Source organism: Macrotis lagotis, chromosome X (genome assembly GCF_037893015.1).
Source record: "Macrotis lagotis isolate mMagLag1 chromosome X, bilby.v1.9.chrom.fasta, whole genome shotgun sequence".
NCBI lineage: Eukaryota > Metazoa > Chordata > Mammalia > Peramelemorphia > Peramelidae > Macrotis > Macrotis lagotis.
The window spans coordinates 672762180-672783927 of record NC_133666.1 but is presented as its reverse complement, the minus strand read 5'-3'; the positions used below and the strand labels follow the sequence as shown (position 1 = coordinate 672783927).

Below are 21748 nucleotides of genomic sequence, written 5' to 3'. Positions count from 1 at the left end.
CCAAAAGGCCTCTTCAACCCAGACCTCCCATTCTCAAGGAGCGGGACAGGGAAGGCTTTGAAAGGCAGTCCCACCTCCCGTAGCTGTATGTCCCTGGGGCAATTCACTCATCCTCTCTTTTCCTCAGTTTCCTCATCTGTAAAAGAGCAACAATAACATCTATGTCCCAGAGGCACATGAGGATAAAATGAGATAACATTTGTAAAACACTGGCAACTCTTAAAATGCCATCTAAACATGATTTTGTTGAGTTGTTTCAGTCATATCTTCCTGACGCCATTTGGGGTTTTCTTGGCAAAGATACTAGAGTAGCTTGCCATTTCTTTCTTCAGCTCATCTTACAGATGAAGAAACTGAAGAAAACAGGATGAAATGACTTGTCCAGGGTAGCACAAACTCAATGATTTTTTTTTTATATTATCTTCACCTTTCTTGATGTCTCTACAGCCTTTGAAACTATCACCTCTTATTCTTGATATTATCTTCTCTCCAGGGTTTCATGACAATGCACTCTCTTTTTAAAATTTTAAAATTTTTTGCCATTTAATTTCTTTTTTAGTTTTATTTTTTCCAATTACACGTAAAGATAGTTTTCAATGTTCATTTTTTTTATTTTTTTATTTTTATTTATTTATTTTGCAAGGCAGATGGGGTTAAGTGGCTTGCCCAAGGCCACGCAGCTAGGTAATTATTAAGTGTCTGAGGTCAGATTTGAACCCAGGTACTCCTGACTCCAGGGCCGGTGCTTTATCCACTGCGCCACCTAGCTGCCCTCAACATTCATTTCTTGTAAGATTTTGAGTTCCAGTTTTTCTCCCTCTTCCCTTCGTTTTCCCTTCCCCAATTAATCTTAGTATATCTTTATATCAGTCGTAGCATGAAGAAGAATCAGAATAAAAGGGAAAAAAAACATAAGAAAGAAAAAAACAAAAAATTTAAAAAATGAAAATATTATGCTTTGATCTGCATTCAGATGTCATAGTTTTTCCTCTGGATGTGGATGACATTTTCCGTCGCAAGTTTTTTAGAATTATCTCGAATCACTGTATTGCTGAGAACAGAGCCAAGTGTATCAGAGTTGATCATTTCACAATGTTGCTCTCAATTGTTGCTGTGCACAATGTTTTGCTGGTTCTGTTTACTTCACTCAGCATTAGTTCAGGTTTTTCTGAAATCCTTCTGCTCCTGGACAATGCACTCTTTTAATTCTTTCCTACCTATCTGACCATCACCTTTGCTTGATCTTTACTAATGATGAATACCCTCCAGGTTCATTTTCTTCTCCCTCTATTTCATTTTGCTTAGTGATCCCATCACTCCCATAGATTCAATGAACATCTCTACAGATGATTCTCAGATCTACTTATGCAACCCTAACCTCTCTCTTAACCTCCAGTTTCACATCTCCAATGGCCTCTTGGACATCTCAAACTGTCTGTGCCGTAGACATTTTAAATTCAACATATCCAAAGCTAAACCTTATTTTTCCCCCAAGCCCTCCCCTCTTCCTGATTTCCATATTGAGGGAACCACCATCTTCCCAGTGATCCAAACCTGCAAACAAGGTGAATTCCTCTTCTCCTGATTCTCTCTCTCTCTCTCTCTCTCTCTCTCTCTCTCTCTCTCTCTCTCTCTTTTTAGGTTTTTTGCAAATGGGGTTAAGTGGCTTGCCCAAGGCCACACAGCCAAGTAATTTTTAAGTGTCTGAGGTCGGATTTGAACCCAGGTCCTGTGCTCTATCCACTGTGCCACCTAGCCACCCCTCCTGATTCTCTCTTACCACCACACATATCCAACAGACTGCAACAGCTCCTTTTTGCCTCCAGGATCAAATATAAAAGCCTCAATGTGGTATTCAAAGTGATTCACAACTTGGCCAACTCAACCTTTCCAGACCCTTCCACACTCTCCCCTTTTCTGACTTCCTTCAAGTTCTCATATCTTCTCCAAGAAGTTTTTTCCTTACTTTATTTGTACAACTGTTTCCATGTTGACTCCTTCATTAACCTAGGACTTTCCTGAGGGAAAGGACTTTTTCCTTTTCTCTTGCCTTCCTTTGCATCTCTAGCTCTTAGTACAGTATTTAAAAAATTGTTGTTGACATATCTTTCCTTAGTCCCTCCAACACCGACTACTCCTATCCCCCTGACATCTGTACCAGTTTTCTGACTCTGGGATCTAAGTTCCTTGTACTGTACTACCCTTGGTCATTCCTGCTTCATTTGGGAGCTAGCCACCCGGACTAATTTTACTTGATTTCTACACTGGAGAGTTTTCCTCAGGGTTACTTGCCACTTACCAGTAGAAAGAGACCCTAGTTCAAAAACTACCTCTGCCACTTAGGGACTTTAGGGAAGTCACTTGCCCTTAATGGTCTCAGTTTCCTCATCTTTAAAACAAAAATGGGGGCGGGGATTGGACTAAAATGCCTCAGGGGTCTTTTTCTGTTCTAAATCCATGATTTTATGAAGCCTGCTTGACATCTGGACTGGAAAGCTCTGCTTGGACCATCTGGCTCTATGAGACACAATCCGATTAATTTTCCTAACCATTGCTATTCTTGGATCCTCAGATGGTGTGGCTCTGCATAAATCAAAATCTTTTGTACCCTCAGTCAAGACCCTGGGGCCTCAAGCTTTGTAGAACTTGGTCCAGGCACTAGAATTATAAATGAACTAGAAATCCTAGGTTTGGGGGATACAGCTATGAAGGAGAAAGGGAGAGGGTAAGAGAAGAGCCTGGCTCCTAAAACCTCACTGTGAGCAAACCCAGGATTTTTCCTTATGTTGGAGTGTGGGTACCAGAGAGATGGGAAAAGGGTAAATAGCAATACTCTCTTTCCCAAGGCAGGTCTTCTGTTAATCCATAGTTATATACTTGAGATTGGCTGATGTATATGCTGCCATCATATTTTTTTTTCATCATTTTGTCAAGTCGTTTAAATAGATTGCATCATTTGAACAGTCACACTGGTGAAAGTGCCTATAGAGATAAGGAGTGGATTTATGATTTCACTGGTATGGAACTCTCAAATGAGAAAATTCTGTCTACTAAGGTAGATAGTCCCTCTGCCTACTAAGAGATAGAAAACTCTACTGATGTAGATAGTCCCTCTGCCTACTAAGAGATAGAAAACTCTACTGATGTAGATAGTCCCTCTGCCTACTAACAGATAGAAAACTCTACTGATGTAGATAGTCCCTCTGCCTACTAACAGATAGAAAACTCTACTGATGTAGATAGTCCCTCTGCCTACTAAGAGATAGAAAACTCTACTGATGTAGATAGTCATTCTGCCTACTAAGAGATAGAAAACTCTCTATTAATGTAGATAGTCACTCTACTAAGAGATAGAAAACTCTACTGATGTAGATAGTCCCTCTGCCTACTAAGAGATAGAAAACTCTGCTGATGTAGATAGTCCCTCTGCCTACTAAGAGATAGAAAACTCTACTGATGTAGATAGTCCCTCTGTCTACTAACAGATAGAAAACTCTGTCTACTAATGTAGATAGCTTTAATTTATAAGTTAAATGGCTTCTCCAGAGTTATTTAACTTCCCTAGATGTTACTATTATCCTCATTTTAATGAGTAAACTGAGGTTGTGAGAAATGAACTAACTTAGAGGAGCAAAGTAGGGTGGTGGACAGAGCATTGACTTTGTGTTCAGGAAACCTGGTTTCAAATCTAAACTCATATGAAAATGAGGTTGGATTTCTACTTAATTCTTCCTGACTCAGGTCCAGTACTCTATCCACTGTACCACCAATTGCCTGGTAATCATTCTAGACCACCTCTTCTCCATCTCCTTTCACGGGTGATGAAACTGAGGCCTGGAGAAATTAAGTATAAAATAAGTATAAGTAATAAGGTCATAGGTGGTAAGGGGCAAGAGTTTGAGAGCTTAGCAGTCCAGGTCAGAAATCAGCAATGGAGGAAGAATAGAGCTGAGAAGGGAATCTGCCCCCAACATGCAATAATCACAGCATGGTCTTGTTATCTTTCAGTCAATCATATAATCATAAAGATGTGGTGTGCCCTAGGGAGTCATTTATGAAAACCTAGCTTCTTGTCAGGCAATAAACATTTATATTTTAAAAAATTCTTATTTTATTTATTTTATTTTTAACTTTCTCCCCCAGCTTCAAACAAAAAGCAAGTCCCACATTTACTTCTTTTTTTTTTTTAGGTTTTTGCAAGGCAAATGGGGTTAAGTGGCTTGCCCAAGGCCACACAGCTAGGTAATTATTAAGCGTCTGAGACTGTATTTGAACTCAGGTCCTCCTGACTCCAGGGCCAGTGCTTTATCCACTGCGCCACCTAGCCACCCCCCCATATTTACTTCTAAAACCTTGAGTTCCAAATTCTCTCCCTTCCTCCCCCCACATTGAGAAAGTAAGTTACTTGATGTACATTAAAAGTGTGTAGCCATGGGGCAGCTAGGTGGCACAGTGGATAGAGCACCGGCCCTGGAGTCAGGAGGACCTGAGTTCAAATCCAGCCTCAGACACTTAATAATTACCTAGCTGTGTGGCCTTGGGCAAGCCATTTCACCCCATTGCCTTGCAAAAACAAATGTGTAGCCATGAAAAACATTACTACAATAGTCTTGTTTAAAGGGTAAATATAACCCTCCCCCACACACAAAGAAATCTCAAGAAAAATAAAGTGAAAAAATGGATAGCATTCTTTATCATAAGTCTATTAGAGAAATTGTTTCAACACTTTTTCCCATAGGTACTATTGCTAGCTGTATTTCCCTCTAATCTTATCTCCCCTATTTATTATATTCTCTCTCTCCTTTCACCCTGTCCCTCCTCAAAAGTATATTATATCTGACTACTCTCTCCCATGATCTCCCCTCTCTGATCACCTACACCCCCTCCCCTTTCTCCCATCCTGTTCTTCTCCTGTTTTCCTCTATATTATATTATTATTATATATTAATTATATTATTATTATATATTATATTATATTATATTATATTATATTATATTATATTATATTATATTATATTATATTATATTATATTATATTATATTATTCCTCTATATTATACCCAATTGAGTCCAACAAGCATTTACTGAGTCTATATGTGCCAGGCAAAACCCTAGTTCCTACTCTCAAGGGGGAATCTAATGGAAGAAGACACTAGGCAAATAAATATGTACAAACTATAGGATAAGTAAGAAGTAATCAATGGAGGGAAGGCACTAGAATTAAGAGGGCTTGGGATAGACTTCCTCCAGAAAATGGGATTTTGATTGGGACTTGAAAGAATCCAGGGAAGCCAGGATGTAGAGATGAAGATGGAGAGAGCATTCTGTGTATGAGGGCAGCCAGAGAAGATGTCCAGAGCTGAGAGATGAGTATTTTGTATGATGTATAGCAAGGAAACCAATGTCACTGGATTGCAGAGTCCCCAGATACTCTAGATATATGTGTAGAACATTGAAATAAAGATTTTAAAAGATGAGAAAGTAGATATACAGGTAGCTGGGAAATTAAATGATGCTGAGCTTAGGGTCAAAAAAGATCAGTATCAAACACTTACTAGCTGGGTGAACCCCGAGCAAGTTACTTCACCCTGTTTACTTCAGTTTCCTCATCAGTAAAATGGCCTGGAGAAGGAAATGGCAAATCACTCCAGTGTTTCTGCCAAGAAAACTCCAAATGAGATCACAAAGGTTTGTACACTGCTGGAAAATGACTAAACAACATCATCCTTGTTTGCTTGGACCATTGCAATCTCCTCCCCATTCATCTTTGTCTCAAACCTTTGCCTGCTCTAATCCATCCTCAACACAGTCATCAGAATGATTCACTATCCACTCTGTGACACTGGGTTTTTTTTCATCCTGAATCATATTTTCCAATGTACATGTTTCTCCGTGTTTCCATTCTGTATCAATCATGTCACGTCATCCAATTTTCTTTGGAGGACTTTGGGAGTATCTTCATAGAATCTCTCAGCTTCTTCATTGTCTGCTAGGGATGTAGGGCTCATGAGTTTGTTTAAGGTGATTTCTTAGGTATTAACCTTGTAAATATTACAAGGCAGGGTGACTTTGCTTTATACAATTCCCATGTTCCCCCCAAATCCTACATTCTCTGACATATTTTTAGTTGAATACCTTTTCTTTGTACATTGACTTTATTTAGAGTACTGGGCCTGATGTTAAGAAGTCTCATCTTCCTGAGTTCAAATCCAGCCTCAGATACTTAGTAGTATGTAATCTTGAGCAAGTCATTTCACCTGCTTGCCTCAGTTTCCTCATCTATAAAATGAGTTGCAGAGGGAAATGGGGTCATGAAGAGTCAGATGTGACTGAAAACAACTGAAACAACAACAAACATTTCTCAAGTTATCCCCTTCCTCATTATGCAATGAGACATCCCATGTAAAGATGAAAAAAAAATAGAGAAATACAATTGAAGAGAACATTATCTAAGTCAGACAAATAAGCAGTGTTCCATCCCCTATAGTCTCCCACCTCTGAAAAGAAAGGAACAGAATTTTCTATTCAGCTTGGTCATTATAAATTTCTCAATAGTCACTTTTTTTTTTTAGATTTTTGCAAGGCAAATGGGGTGAAGTGTCTTGCCCAAGGCCACACAGCTAGGTCATTATTAAGTGTCTGAGACTGGATTTGAAGCCAGGTCCTCCTGACTCCAGGGCCGGTGCTCTATCCACTACGTCACCTAGCCGCCCCAATAGCCATTTCTTTCAAACATATTTATGTGCTCTTGAGAAGTTCATTCTTTAGAGGGAAGAAACCTATGAAGGCATTTGCTGTTGTTTTAAAATATGAATATTTTTCCCTTTTTTCTTTTAAATTTGTATCTACAAGTTTTGGAATATTGTGTTCAGTTCTAAGTGAAGCAGTTGAAGAATAAAATCTAGCACCACTTTCAGAGTCTGGAATCTCTGATTATCTACTGGCTGCTCTGATAGATATACTGACTGTGGACATATCACTTGCCCCACTAAGTCTCAGTTTCCTTATCTGCAAAATGAGAGGTTGAAAGAGATGATATCTAAGATCTCTTTCTTTTTCTAAGATGTTGTGATTTGCATGGTAGAAGGTGTTTCCACTCTGGGTGGTGCCTACTCTGGTAAAATCCCAGGTCCAGATCCTCCTCCAAAAGTGACTAGAAAAGGTAAATAAGTTTGGAAAGCTTCATCTGATAAAAATGGAAGAAAAAGCTCAAAAGAGAAGAGAATTTAGGACACATACACTAATTGTCTTCAAGTATTTGAAGAGATCTTATATGAGAGAGGAAACAGATATTCCATGTAGCTCTGGAGGACATATGAATAGTCAAACAAATTCCATTCAACTCAATAAACATTTTTTTTCTTTTAGTGAGAGCAAGAAGTTGTACCAAATGTCTGGGTTTAGAATCAAGAAGACCTGGGTTCATATCCCACTGTGGGACTACTGGCAAATCATTTAATGAATGTCTGTCTCAGAAAGCTCTCTAGAGCATATCTACTAAGTTCTAGATGGGTTGCAGTTCATGTCATTGGGGTGCCTTTCTACACAGGAAATTCCCCATATTGAATGGCAGATTCCTCTCATATTCATTTATATGCAAGGCTTTGATCCAGGAGGTTATCTCTGACTATAGGATTTATGCATTGGGTGGGAATTTGGATTAGGTAACATCAAAGATTCCTTTTTAGCTCCAAAGAATTTTTTTTTGCAATACATCAAGCTAGCTAGAAGTGTAATCCATCCAGGGCCGTGTTGAAGCCAACTCCAACTGGCTGGCAGGAGCCAATTGTTAAATTTTCAGCATGACCACTAGTACTTTGGTAACAGAAAAAAAGGCTAAACAATGGCTTGAGTTATTGTTTTATTGATTATCTCGACTTAAAGTGATGGAGAGGGGTGGCTAGGTGGTGCAGTAGATAAAGCACCGGCCCTGGAGTCAGGAGTACCTGGGTTCAAATCTGGTCTCAGACACTTAATAATTACCTAGCTGTGTGGCCTTGGGCAAGCCACTTAACCCCATTGCCTTGCAAAAACCAAAAAATAAAAACTAAAAACATAAAGTGATGGAGAAAATGTTAATGGTGCAAATTAAAGTTAAAAGTGTATTTGTTTGTTTTTCTGGAGAGCTGGTTGTTAAACCTTCACCATCACATCCCCAGAACAGCTCTAAAGTAGGGGCAATTGCTGGTGGTGTTGTGAACATGCAGCCACAGATAGCAGCAACCTCAGCATCTGTAGCAGAGGCCGGAACCAGGCCCCAGGAGAGTTTGACTTTGTCTGAATCATTCACTCTTCCCTGGCTTTGAAATGCTCCCCCTTACTGGTGAACCAGTGAGAAACTGGGAGAAATTGGAAGACTGAGGAAATGAAAATTTGACTGTCTGTCTGACTTTCCCCTAGGTCTTCTACATTTCATCCTTTCTCTACACTGTCAACTACACGTGGCACCTTTACATGGACCTGAAGGTGAAATACAACCAGAATATCTACTTGGTCTCCACCGTGGTAAGTGCAGCTTAGGAGAGTTTATTAACATTTCCTCCTTGGGAAAGAAGGTGGGGAGTACAGGTGAGGAGTGGAGCTCATACCATCAGGCTTGACTACTGAGCTGTTTGTCCCTGCTCCTAGGCAGTAGCTAATGGTCTGGAGTGGGAAATAATTATGGGGTAAAAATAAAAAGCATTGATAAAACTTGTTAAAAATTATTTTAAAGAGTATCTAGGTGGTACCACAGTGCATAAACATCTGACTATGGAATTAGGAAGATTCTTCCCGAGTTCAAATTTAGCCTCAGACACTTATTAGCTGTGTGACCTTGGGCAAGTCACTTAATCCTGATTGCTTCAAAAAAATAAAAAATAGTAAATTTAAATGAAAGAGACATAGGACTTACACTATTTATGTAACCTTGGGCAATTCACTTAAGCTCCCAGAATCTCAGCTTCCTCATTTATAAAATGAGAGAGTTGAATTAGATAACCTTTAAAAATTTCTTTCAGTCTATGATTTATGAGCCTCTGATACTTACCAGCTCTGTGACCTTGGGCAAGCCACTCAACCCTGACTGCTTTGTATCCAGAGCCATTTCCATCATCCCGATTCATGTCTGGCCTGATTTATGAGGCTGGTGACTTAGCCCCCCCTCACTCAAATCTTATTCATGTGCTTGTCATGGCATCACCTTTCTGATGTCATGGTCTTTTTTGAGAACAAAGGACAAACATCATCATTCCATGGAAAAAAGAATGAAGTCTTTCTACCCTTTCCAAAGAATATTAGCTTCTACTCTTAGCCCCCGGTGGGACTTAATAAAAGAAGACCTTTGCTCATTGGCCTCCTAGAATTCCCCTTGTGTCTCCCTGCTTTGGGAAGCAAACCTCGTAGTGGCTGAGAGGGGAGGGGATAGGAAGCTCAGGAGGTTTAGAGAAGGGTCTGTCCCCTAGTCCGTGGGTCTCTGGGTCAAGAAAAAGCCCTGTCCACGGTGGTTTCACTTGTCCTTGCCATAATCTGGAATGCAAGCGTTGAAAAGGAATAGGGATTTTATTCTGCTCTGTCAAAGGATGAAGGTGATTTAACCTCTCGTGAATGCCTGGCCACAGAGATGGCTTTTTCAACTAAGAAGACTTAGTGGCAGCAGGAAAACTCTCTTCAAAAAGACCTTCCTAACAAGCGGGGCTATCTCCAGTTGGGATGGGCTCCTGCAGAGCCTGGAACACTACTTGTCATGTGGATTTTAAAGGGGGTTCTTGTCTATGTATGAACTTCACATCATGGCCACTGAGGGCTACATAATAAGGTGGCGCTATAGTGGATAGAGAACTGGCCCTGGAGGCAGGAGGACCTGAATTCAAATTTAGCCTCAGACACTCAATACTAGCTATGTGACCTTGGGGAAGTCACTTAACCTCATTTGCCTAGAGGAGGAAGAAGAAGAAGAGGAAGAGGAAGGAAGAAGAACAACAATGTTTTTTTTTCCCTTTATTTTGAAGACCCCGACACCAGGGGAAGTGATGCCATGATAAGCATTTGAATTGCATCTGAGTGAGGGGGTTGAGGGGGGTGCGGAGAACTGTGCTAAGTCACCAACTTCACTTTTTCTTCCAGAGTCATCTGGGTCCAGTGACCAGATATGATCAGGACAACCAGTCAGTCAGTCAGTAAACATTTATTATGAGCCTATGGCATGCCAGGAGCCACGATAAGCTAGCTCTGGGGAAACAAAAAGAGGAGCTCCTACTCTCAAGGAGCTTACAGTCTAATAGGGGAGACAATAAGCAAATGTACGAAGCAGCTATAGACAGGATAAATAGGAGATAAAACAGAGAAGGCTTTGGAATGAGGAGGAGTTGGGAAATATTCCCTATAGAAGATGGGATTTTAGATGAGATTTGAAAGAAGCCAGGGAAGCCAGGAGGCCAGGTGGTATGTATTCCAAGCATGGGGACAGCCAAGAGGTGAAAGATGGGGTGTCTTACTCAAGGAACAGTACTCAACCAAAGAGTACATGGTGGGAAATAAGGTGTAAGAAGAATGGAATCGCAGGGGGAGCTTAGGTTGTGAAGGCCTTTAAATATCAAAAGAACGTCATCTCCCCTTATAAAATGTAAGCCTCTTGAGGGCAGGTTCTGCTTTATTTTTGTCTTTCTATCCCAGTGTCCAACAAACCATCTGGCATAAAGCTTAATAAATAACCTCCCTGGTTGTCTCCTCTGTAAAAGGAATCACCTACCTTACTTTGGAAACCACATACGTGTCCACACACATGCATGCATGCACACAACATGCACACACCAATATATGTGCCCAAAGACACAGAAACACACATGTGAATGTATCATGCATATCTGTATATACAAACACATGTATGTGCATGCATGAATGCGTGTGTGTGTGTGTAGGATTGTCACTGATGTTCCTAGGGGATAGTGTTCTTGACCTGGAGTCAGGAAGAAAACTCTTCTTTTAAACCTGAACTCAGATACCTACTAACTGTGACCTGGGCAAATCACTTAAACCTGTTTGCCTCAGTTTCTCATCTGGAAAAGGTCTTTCCCTAGGCCTCAGTCAGTTGCCTTGACTTATGTCTGGCCAACCCAGGATGTCACTGGTCCTCTTCGAGATAGAAGGATATCTGTTTCCTGTAATAAATACTTATTGATTGATTTTTTTCTATGTATCCTTGGTGCTCAGCAGAGTGACCTGCTCAGAGTAAATGATTACTAAAGGTCTTGAATTAAATTCAAAGGTGGAGGTAGTTAATAACTGTTTTTGAAGCCAATCTCCTTCTTGGGGCTCCAAAGAATAATTCTGGCCAGTCTGTTTTATTCTCTGTTTAAAGTGAGTTGAGGGGTGGCTAGGTGGTACAGTGGATAGAGCATGGGCCCTGGAGTCAGGAGGACCAGAGTTCAAATCTGACCTCAGACACTTAATAATGACCTAGCTGTGTGACCTTGGGCAAGTCACTTTAACCCCATTGCCTTGCCAAAAAACAAACCTGGGGCAGCTAGGTGGTGCAGTCGATAGAGCCCCGGCCCTGGAGTCAGGAGTACCTGAGTTCAAATCTGACCTCAGACACTTAATAATTCCCTAGCTATGTGGCCTTGGGCAAGCCACTTAACCCTGCAAAAACCTAAAAAACCAAAAAAACAAACCAAAAAAAACCCCATAAAGTGAGTTGAGGAATGGATAAGGAAAGAATATGAGCTGTAGGTTTTCTGATTTCCATTTCTTCTGTTTTTTGTCCTTCTTTTCTTATCTGCCTTCATCTTTGGACAATATTCAAGAGTGAGAATGGGAAGCTGAAGCAGCCAGGAACCCTGGGGTTAAGGGGCTCAAGAAGACATTAAAAGGAGAAAGCATGAACTTCTTCCTCACCATTTTGCTTAACTTTATTCCTCAAAATGATCTGGATCCTCAAGTTGGCATTCTGCTGATTGAGTTGGTCAGTCCCAGAATTTGGGAACTTGGAAGAGACCTCAGAGAGCTTCCCCTAGACAAGCATCACATTCCAAATAGCACTGGTTAGATAGTCAGAGGGCCTGGGTTTATATCCCAGTCATTATACTTATAGCCTCACTTCACCTCTCTGGGTCTCAGTTTCTCCATCTATAAAAATAAGAGAAATGGTCCCTGAGCTCCCTTCTAGTTGTAGTTCCTAGCCCTTAGGACCTTTGGCAAGTGGTCACCCAGCTTGGCTTGGTGAGTTACTTAACCCCAATGCGTTGCTCCAAAAAAATCTCAAAAAACAAATAAGAAATATTCTATATAACCAAAATCTAGTCAAGTTAGGGAGTTTTTAAAGTCTTGTTTTTCTTTACTTAGAGGATGGCATGTGAGAGACAGAGGGTTGGTTTTAGTCAGGAAAATCTTATTTCAAGTCACATTTCTGTCTCATATTGAGTGTGTGACCCTAGGCAAGTCACTTAACGCTCAGTCACTTAACTCGTTTTTCTTTTATCTTTCTGGTGTTGTGTCATATATGTCATATATATCCCAGACAACTTTCCATGTCTGTAAACTGCAGATTGGTCGCCAATTTGCCTTGGTAAAGAGATCTCCTCCCTTAAAGTTCCTTAACTGATCTCAAGTCTGCTTTAAAACTAACCTCCCTCATCTCTTAATTTGTTAATTATCTTTTGTTTGTTGTTGTTAAGTCGTTTTTCAAGTCTCTGCGACCCTATTTGAGTTTTCTCGTCCAAAGTATTAAAAGGGTTTGCCATTTCCTTCTCCAGATCATTTTACAGGTGAGGAACTCAGATCTCCTTATTATAAACTCCTTAAAGTTAAGGATTAACTTTGGTTTCCTTAATCTATGGCATCTCAAGTCCTGCACTGATGCACTGACAAGAGGGAATCTGGTTGGTGTTTATCACCTTCTGATGTTTCCAGTCCTAGGACACTGATTACATTTGACATTTTCCACAGGACTACACCTCCAGAGTTGGATGGATAGCTGTTGTATTGTCCAGGTGAGAGTCTGCCTCTTCTTCCTCTTCTTATAAGGCTTTGAATTCTCCAGACGTGCGGACCATGTTCAAAGAAATAGGGGAATCTGATGAGAAATGGCTAAACCAATATGGCATTCAAATGCAATGGACTATCATTGTGCTGTAAGAAATAATGAATGGGATAAATCTAGAGAAGAGTGGGAAGACGTTCAGAAACTGATGCAGAGAGAAATCAGCAGGAACAGGAAGACAAAATATACAGCGATGACAGTGTTCTTGGAGAATGATGGTGGCAAGAAAAAAGCATTTATCTTCTCTGGAGAGTGTGTGTGTGTGTGTGTGTGTGTCTGTGTGTGTGTGTGTGTGCGTGCGTGCTGTAGGGGAGAGATGGAGAGGAGTTTGGAGGGAAGGAAAGTACACAAAAGGCTATGTTTTTGAGAGTTGTGCGTTCTCTTTTCCTTAGTCTAATCCCTCTGCTGCTGATGGTCCCTGTATTCTGTCTGGGAAACAGTAGTGAATGTTTCCATAACTTCAGCCAGAGTCATAGGTAGGTAAAGCTCATATCTATTCCCTCTGCTCATTTTTCTTTTATCTTTCTGGTCTTGTGTCATATTATTCACCTTGTGTCATATATATATATTGGATTCTCTGTTTTAGTAAAACTTGATCCCATATTGATTCTCTTCTGCCTCTGTGCTTCATCTCCCCTCCGCTCCTCCTCCTCCTCTTCCTCCCCCTCCCTCCCTCCCCACCCCTCCCTTCCCCTCCCCTCCCCTCCTCCTTTTCCTCCTCTTTCCCCTCCTCCTCCTCTTCTTTCCCCTTTTTTCACCTTCTTCCTCTTCCTTCCCCTTCCCCCCTCCTCCTCTTCCTCCTCCTCTCTCCCTGACAAAGTGACTTACTCAGAGTCACACAGCTAGTAAATCTCTAAGGTCACATTTGAACTCAGGTCCTTCTGATTCCAGGGCCAGAGCTCTATCCACAGTGGGACTGACCACCCCCTCCTCCGTCTCTCAAGGAATCTCCACTTTCCTTGAAAACCCAGCCCTGGCAGCACCTCCTACGTCAAACTTTTCCCATTCTCATGTCCCGTAGCAAATAGTCTTCCCAGCCTCTTGAAATTTCTTTGTATTATTTTGTTTTTAGTTGCATTTATCTGCTTCTGTATACTTGGTCTCTCCCTGGCAGAACATAAGCTACTTGAGGGCAGGAACTGGTGGATTTTTGTCTCTGTATTCCCTCCCCAAGCCCCACTCCCCACCCCCATTTCCAGCATATGGTAGGCTCCTGGGCCTCCCCTAGTTCTTGGTTCATAGCAGTTGATAGTTGATTGCCTATTGATTATTTGATGGTGGCTGTGGGGTGTGAGCCGTGGATCATGGCTAGAGAAGAGACGGACTCAGTCATAATATTAATGATGATAGTGGAGACAGTGTGGTATATTGGATTGAGTGGGGACCTCGAAGCCAGGAAGACCTGGATTCAAATCCTGGCCCTGGCAAATCACTTAACCACTCAGGGCTATGTCTAAGACTAGCCAGAGGGCCACTAGATGGCACAGTGGGTAGGGCACCGACCCTGGAGTCAGGAGGACCTGAGTTCAAATCCAGCCTCAGACACTTAATAATGACCCAGCTTTGTGGCCTTGGGCAAGTCACTTAACCCCATTGCCTTGCAAAAACCTTAAAAAAGACTAGTCAGAGAGATGCCAGCCTGAACTGGCAGAGGTCTTCTCATCTGGGAATTATTTATATAACAGACCGGAGGCCTATAAGAGATATGGAGACAGATATAGAAATGTTTCACTCTATCTCTTTAGGGAGTCTAGATTTCTCCCTTTATGTGAGGAAGAGGACAGCTGTGGCTGGATGCTCATCCTCATTTTCTCACTCTACTGTCTTCAGTAGGGGTATTAAACTGGAACTCATTTCTCTTCCTCATTCTTCTTTTCCTCCTCCCTCCCTCTCTATCTCTTTCTCTCTATCTATATCTCTGTTTCTGTCTATCTCTGTGTTTCTCTTCCGTCTCTCTTTGTTTTTGTATCTATCTCTGCCTCTATCTTGATCACACACCAAATATTTGGAATCTAGGAACATGATCTTTTTGTCTGTTTGTTTTTTGAAGGAGGGGGGAAGATTCAGATTAAAAACCAGTTTCCCTGGAAATTTTCCTTGCAGATCTGGACAATAGCTATAAATTTCATCTTTAGTTTCCCCTCTTGCCAAATATATATTACACAAAAGAATCACGGATACTGGGCAGACATCAAAGCAAGCAGTAAAACAGTAATTGGGGAAGCCGTATCAATTCATTTAGGTGATGGAGCTCAGGGATCCCAGGGAGAGATGAAATCTCAGTGCCACCCAAGGAGAAAATGACCTCACCCAAGAAGTCCATTTTTAGAAATTTCTGGGGCGCAGATGTTAGAAATCACTGTATCTGTCAAGATGCCAACTCTTCCTCATCTCACTGTGGTTCAGCAGGGGAGTCTCCAAGTCTATATCTCACCTTCCCTTGCCTGTTATCTTTCTCTTTTTCTGCTGTCTCTGTCTGTGTCTCTGTGTCTGTCTGTCTGTCTGTCTGTCTGTCTCTCTCTCTCTCTCTCTCAGAAATCTCTCAACCCATCAGAAGTCATATCTCGGGCGGCTAGGTGGCGTAGTGGATAAAGCACCGGCCTTGGAGTCAGGAGTACCTGGGTTCAAATCCAGTCTCAGACACTTAATAATTACCTAGCTGTGTGGCCTTGGGCAAGCCACTTTAACCCTGTTTGCCTTGCAAAAAACCTAAAAAAAAAAAAAAAAAAAAAAAAAAAAGAAGTCATATCTCCCTGTAAGTATGAAGTATCCTTCCCAGGACCAGAAAGCTTGCCCACATCAATGACATCAAAGGTCCAGTTACCATAATCCAACACTAATAATAAGCTAATATACACATAGTAAGTAATTTAAGTTTTGCTATGTACCTTAGAGATAGTGGCTCATAAAAGCTCTGTGAGATAGATCACTATCAGGACAATGTATTCGTATGTATTTGTGTAGATTTGTGTTTATGTGTAGTTGTATGTATTCATGTGTGCATGTGTTGTGTGTGTAGTCATGACCAAAACATCCTGGACATCCAGATGGGTCTCCAAGTGACTTAGCCATTGGCATCATCATCTAGGACTATGGTCTCCCGGCTCCACCCTGCTGACTTCCACTCCTTCCCCCATCCTAGGTGTCTCCTGATGCATTCGATACCCCCAGCCATGGCTGAACTCCTGCCCTCTGCCAGCACCTCGGTCTGCAGGAACCTCTACTTTTACAGCCTCAGCATCTTCCTGACTAGCTTCCTGCTCAGTCTCCTCGCTATTGTGGTACCGTGCCAGCGTGCTTTGTGGGACTGACTGCCTGGCAGTCTAGGGCTGGGTGGGTGAGGCTTCTCCTCAAGATCTGGGATAGTTTACATAGCATAAGCTCTTCTCAGAGTGTTCCACCTCAAAAAGGATAAAGTTCTGATCTCAAACTCAGATTCCTCAGTGTCATGAAGCAGAATGGTATTGTGGCTAGAGCCCTGGAATTGTATTTAAGATCTGGGTTTAAATCCAGTTTTTTATACTTGCTGCCTTAATTCATAATTTATGGAGAAAACTGAGAATATTTTCCATGAAGTTGCTTTCCCCCACCCTTTGCAATATTTCCAAATCCATTGGCATCCACCACTGCTCTCTCTACATATAAACTTGATCTCATCCTTCCCATCTCTTGCAGCAGGTCACCCCCAGAGTCATCCATCATACTCTCCCCGACCAATCTCTCTCTGGATCTCTTTTCTGGTGACTGCATGTCTACCTCAACCTTAAAAACCCCTAAACTTCTTCAGAATGAGAACCCCCCCAAATTGTCATCCTATAGTTTCCCTCCCTTTTGCAACCCAACTCCTAGAAAGCTTCTTTATATTTGTTCCTCTACTTGCCCTCTTATTCTGGCTTCCACTCCGACTGTTCTCTCCCGGACTGTTTTCTGAACTGAAGCTATTCTCCACCAAATTGCCAGTGATCTATTTAATTGCCTGATTTTAATGACATTTTCTCATTCTTCACCCTTCTTGACCTCTAAGCAACATTTGCTAGCACTGATCACGCTGTCTTCTCATGGATCCTCTCTCCTCTCTGGATTTTCATGATACCATCCTTTCTAGTCTGGACCCTACTTCCTTTTCACTCCTCTGATCATTCGAATAAAGCTCCCTAATTGTGATGTACCCTGTAGCTCTGTTCTGAGGCCTCTTTTCTTTTTTTTCTTTATGCGATATAGTTCTTGATGATCTTATTAGGTCCCACAGGTTAATCTCTTTCTCTCTCCTTCTGTCTCTTAATCCCTCTTTCTCCCCTTGTCCCTCTCCCTCCCTTTCTCTCAGTATACACATACACACATGTTGGGGGGAGGGAGGTCCTAGAGTCTCTTCTGGGGCAATTAGGTGGCACAGGGGGTAAAGTCAGGAAGACAATTTTCCTGAGTTCAAAAGAAGGAAATGGCAGACCAAATAGGATCATGAAGAATTGGACACAACTTAAAAATAGCTCACCAATGTGTGACCCTGGGCAAGTCACTTGATCCTGTTGGTCTCAGTTTCCTCATCTGTAAAAATGAGTTGGAGAAGGAAATGGTTAACTGCTCTAGTATCTGTGCCAAGAAAATCCCAAATGGGGTCAGGGAGAGTCAGACATGATTGAAATGACTGAACAAGTGTCTCCTCTGGGTTGTCAACTGTTCATTGTACATCTTAAACTCAACATGTCTGAAGAGCGTTCATCATCTTTGCTGCCAAACTCTCTCTTCTTTCTGATTTAGCTATTTCTGTTGAGAACTCCAACACCCTTCCAATCGCCTGAGTTCCCTTCCTGGGTGTTGTCTTTGATTCTTTGTCCTCCTTCACACCCCCCCCCCCCCCATATCTAATCTGTTCTCTTCTGTCTTTGCAACATCTCTCTTCTTTGCACTTTTTTCTCCCCTCTCTTTAGCTTTTCATAAGCTCTCACCTGGACGATTGCAGTGGCCTTCTAGTTGTTTCTCTCAACTCAAACTCAAGTTTCTGTCTTCTCCAGTCACTAAAATGATCTTCCCCATGTGTAGATCTGAGGTAGAGATCTCCGCCTCACCCAGTGAGGAGCTACAGTGGCTCCCTACTCCCTGAGGGGTAAAGTCTAAACTACCGTTTGGCCTTTCAGGTCCCTTACAACCTGTCCCCAAGTACCTATCCGAGCCCTATTTTGCATTTCTCCCCTTCTCCTACAAGGAAATTGGCCATGTAGCTTTTACCGCATAGCTGGAATGCCATCCCTCTTTAAATTTCTAGTTTCCTTCAAGTCTCAGTGAAAGACCACCTTCTGACTTGAGTTTCCCAGTGGCTTGTGCTCTCCCAAAATTTGAATAGATTCTATGTTCTTTTTACATACAAATCATCTTAGGCATTTTGGGGCCAGGAGCTATTCCATTTTCATCTTTGAATCTCTATAACCCAATTCATGGCTTACCACATAGTAGATACATATTGACGTACTGACTGATTGGGAAAGGCTGCAAAGATAGATCAGAAGTCAATGTTTTAGTGAAAATTGTATTGGATCTCAGAGATAATAGCTACTGGTGTTTGCCTTGAGATGTCAGGACATTATTTTGTATTGGTAGTTTTTTTAATTAAATTAAAAATTTTATATGAACAAAAATCTAATTTCTCTCCTTCCCATGTAACATATGTGATCAGGCAAAACAAATTCCCTTATTAGTCCTGTCCATAAAAAGTATATGATTGATCTGTTTTCAAGCATCTCTCATCAGCTTCCAGAATTGTGGATAAGTCTCAAAATAGTTTGTTTTTATGGTGTTGGTGTTACTGTATAAATTGTACAAATTCTCCTGGTTCTGTTCACTTTACTCTGCATCTGTTCATCCAGGTCTTTCTAGGTCTCTCTAAAATGATCTCTTTCATCATTTCTTACAACACAATCATACTCTATTATATTCATACACCACAATAACTCTGTGCAGTAAGAGGAAAGACCCTCCACATTACTTCCATCTTCCTTCCTCTTAATTGTCCTCTCCAGGCCTTACTTGTCCGGGCCCAGATACTGTATAAGAAGTTCGTGAAATCCACTGGTTTCTTGGGCGATGAGCAGTGGGCCATGATTCGTGTGGTGGAGCAACAAGTGCGTTTCTATCCAACTGCTTTTTTTTGCTGCTGGGGTCCAGGTGAGCCGCTCAGGGTTGAGGAGTCCCAGGGAAAGAAGGAATTAAAGCCCAGGAAAGGCTTTGGGGGGGCACCAGCTGGTCAAAGTCTCTCTGCCTTGAAAACTGTATTGATTGTTGTTGTTTAGTTGTTTCAGTCGTGTCTGACTCTCTGTGACCCCATTTGGGGTTTTCTTGGCAGAGCTACTGGAGGGGTTTGCCAATTCCTTCTCCAGTTCCTTTTACATATGAGGAAACTGAGGCAAATAGGGTTAAGTGACTTGCTCAGAGTCACACAGCTAGGAAGTATCTGAGACTAGAGTTGAACTCAGGAAAATGAGTTTTCCTGACTCTAGGACCAGAGCTTTGGGAACCTGCCCTTTATCTGCACTGGATTTCTCTACCCACTCCACTATTTTCTTTTGCTGAGTACTTGCCCCCTTTTAAGAGAAACCGAAGCTGTGCTACAGAAGGAAAAACCACTGGATCCAGAACCTAGCTCTGTGATTTTGGGTGAATCATGTTATCTCTGTGAGCCTGTTTCCTCCGCTGTAAAAAGATCTTTGTTTTCCATCTCTAAACCTAAATCTCTGACTCCCCAACAATTCAATATCCAACTTTGCTTTGTAAACCTCGATGGAGAGAACAGTATCTTCCTACAGCAAATCCATCTATTATTAAAGCCCAAACTCCAAAGAAATCCATCAGAAAGGGAGACACAAACAAGGGTCTGGGCAGGTTCTTTGTTTCTTCAGACTTGAGGCTACGTGTCCATGAAGCTCCCAGTGCATTTCCAGTGATTCCCTGGCTCACGCTTTTATGCTTTGGCGGAAGAGGGAGGCCATGGAGACTTACCAGAAATCAGAATTATCGGAATGGAAAAGTTCTTGGTGGTCAGCTAGTCTAATATCTCCCTGAACCAGATTTCTATTTCTAATCTCTGACAAAAGACATTCCAGTCTTTGTTTGAAGACTTGGAATAAGGGGCGGCTAGGTGGCGTAGTGGATAAAGCACCGGCCTTAGAGTCAGGAGTACCTGGGTTCAAATCCAGTCTCAGACACTTAATAATTACCTAGCTGTGTGGCCTTGGCCAAGCCACTTAACCCCATTTGCCTTGCAAAAGAAAAAAAACCTAAAAAAAAAAGACTTGGAATAAGAATGAGAGGAAGCCATTCCTTTCTGAGGAGGTTTATTTCATTTGGGCATGGCTCTCATTCTCAGGAAGCTTTCCCAACATTAAACCTGAATTTGTTTTCAAGGATTTCTACTGATGGTTTCCAGTTGCTCTCTGGGAACTATGCCTTTTCTAAACAATTATTAACCTTTAAATACTTAAAGATGTGATCCCATGTCTAAGTCCACCTTCTATATTTACAGCTATCATCTTGGTGATCATAAAGCTGACCAAGCCAGAGAGCATCCAACTGCACATGGCCCTCTATGTTCTCCAGGTAACCCATTCTTGCTTCAACTTTGTCCTTGACCTCTGCCCCCACCCTTCTTCATTTGACCTCTGACCTCCTACATTTTCAGTCCATAGAAATAAGTATTTCCTACTGGCTAAGCCCAAGCAAGATTGTCACCCTAACAAATGAGAATATATCCTAGAGAGAGCAGGACTCCACTTGGCTTCATTGGTTGATCTGGTAAAGAGAAGGTCAACTTTGAAATCGGGAGGATTTGAGTTCAAATCCTATCTCTGACATATTCTAACTAGATGACCTTGGGCAAATCATTAAATTTCTCAGGGACCCAGGTAACTTTCTAAGACTATAAACAGCTGATTTGCATTAATATAAAGAACTTTTACACCTGGAGTTTCCAATGACAACGAAATCACAAGTCTGGACCCTAGACGAAGAATTCAAAAAAATATCAATGAAAGCCTAAAAATGAACTCCAAAAGCCAAATAAAAAAAATACTAATGAAATCATACGTCTGGGCCCTGAAGAAAGAATTCAAAAAAATATCAATGAAATCCCAAAAATGAACTCCAAAAGACAAATAAAAAAACACTAATGAAATCATATGTCTGGGCCCTAAAGAAAGAATTCAAAAAAATATCAATGAAATCCCAAAAATGAACTCCAAAAGACAAATAAAAAAATACTAATGAAATCATATGTCTGGGCCCTAAAGAAAGAATTCAAAAAAATATCAATGAAATCCCAAAAATGAACTCCAAAAGACAAATAAAAAAATACTAATGAAATCATATGTCTGGGCCCTAAAGAAAGAATTCAAAAAAATATCAATGAAATCACAAAAATGAACTCCAAAAGACAAATAAAAAAATACTAATGAAATCATATGTCTGGGCCCTAAAGAAAGAATTCAAAAAAATATCAATGAAATCACAAAAATGAACTCCAAAAGATGAAAATTTTAAAATACTAATGAAATTACAAGTTGGGACTCAGGATTCCAAAAACTACTAATGGAATCACAGTCCAAACCTAAATTTTTTTTAAAAAGTGAACGGAGTGGAGTGTATATAATGAAAACAAAAACTCTAGGCTGTATTCTCATGAAACTTAAGTAGAAAGTCATATAATTATTTTTGGTGAGGAGAAAGGATAATATTTGGGAGGAA

The 21748-nt window shown here is 41.1% G+C and overlaps 1 protein-coding gene across 2 annotated transcripts in view; it reads left to right on the top strand.

Moving 5' to 3' along the window:
* Nucleotides 1-21748, top strand: part of TMEM116 (transmembrane protein 116) — a 71394-nt gene that overhangs the window by 37641 nt on the left and 12005 nt on the right. For both annotated transcript variants that reach the window (XM_074205757.1, XM_074205756.1), the window contains exons 5-10: nt 8401-8505; nt 12925-12968; nt 13411-13494; nt 16161-16299; nt 19033-19177; nt 20532-20605. In XM_074205757.1, the coding sequence (XP_074061858.1) occupies nt 8401-8505; nt 12925-12968; nt 13411-13494; nt 16161-16299; nt 19033-19177; nt 20532-20605 (591 nt within the window). The remainder of the gene's footprint in view (nt 1-8400; nt 8506-12924; nt 12969-13410; nt 13495-16160; nt 16300-19032; nt 19178-20531; nt 20606-21748) is intronic.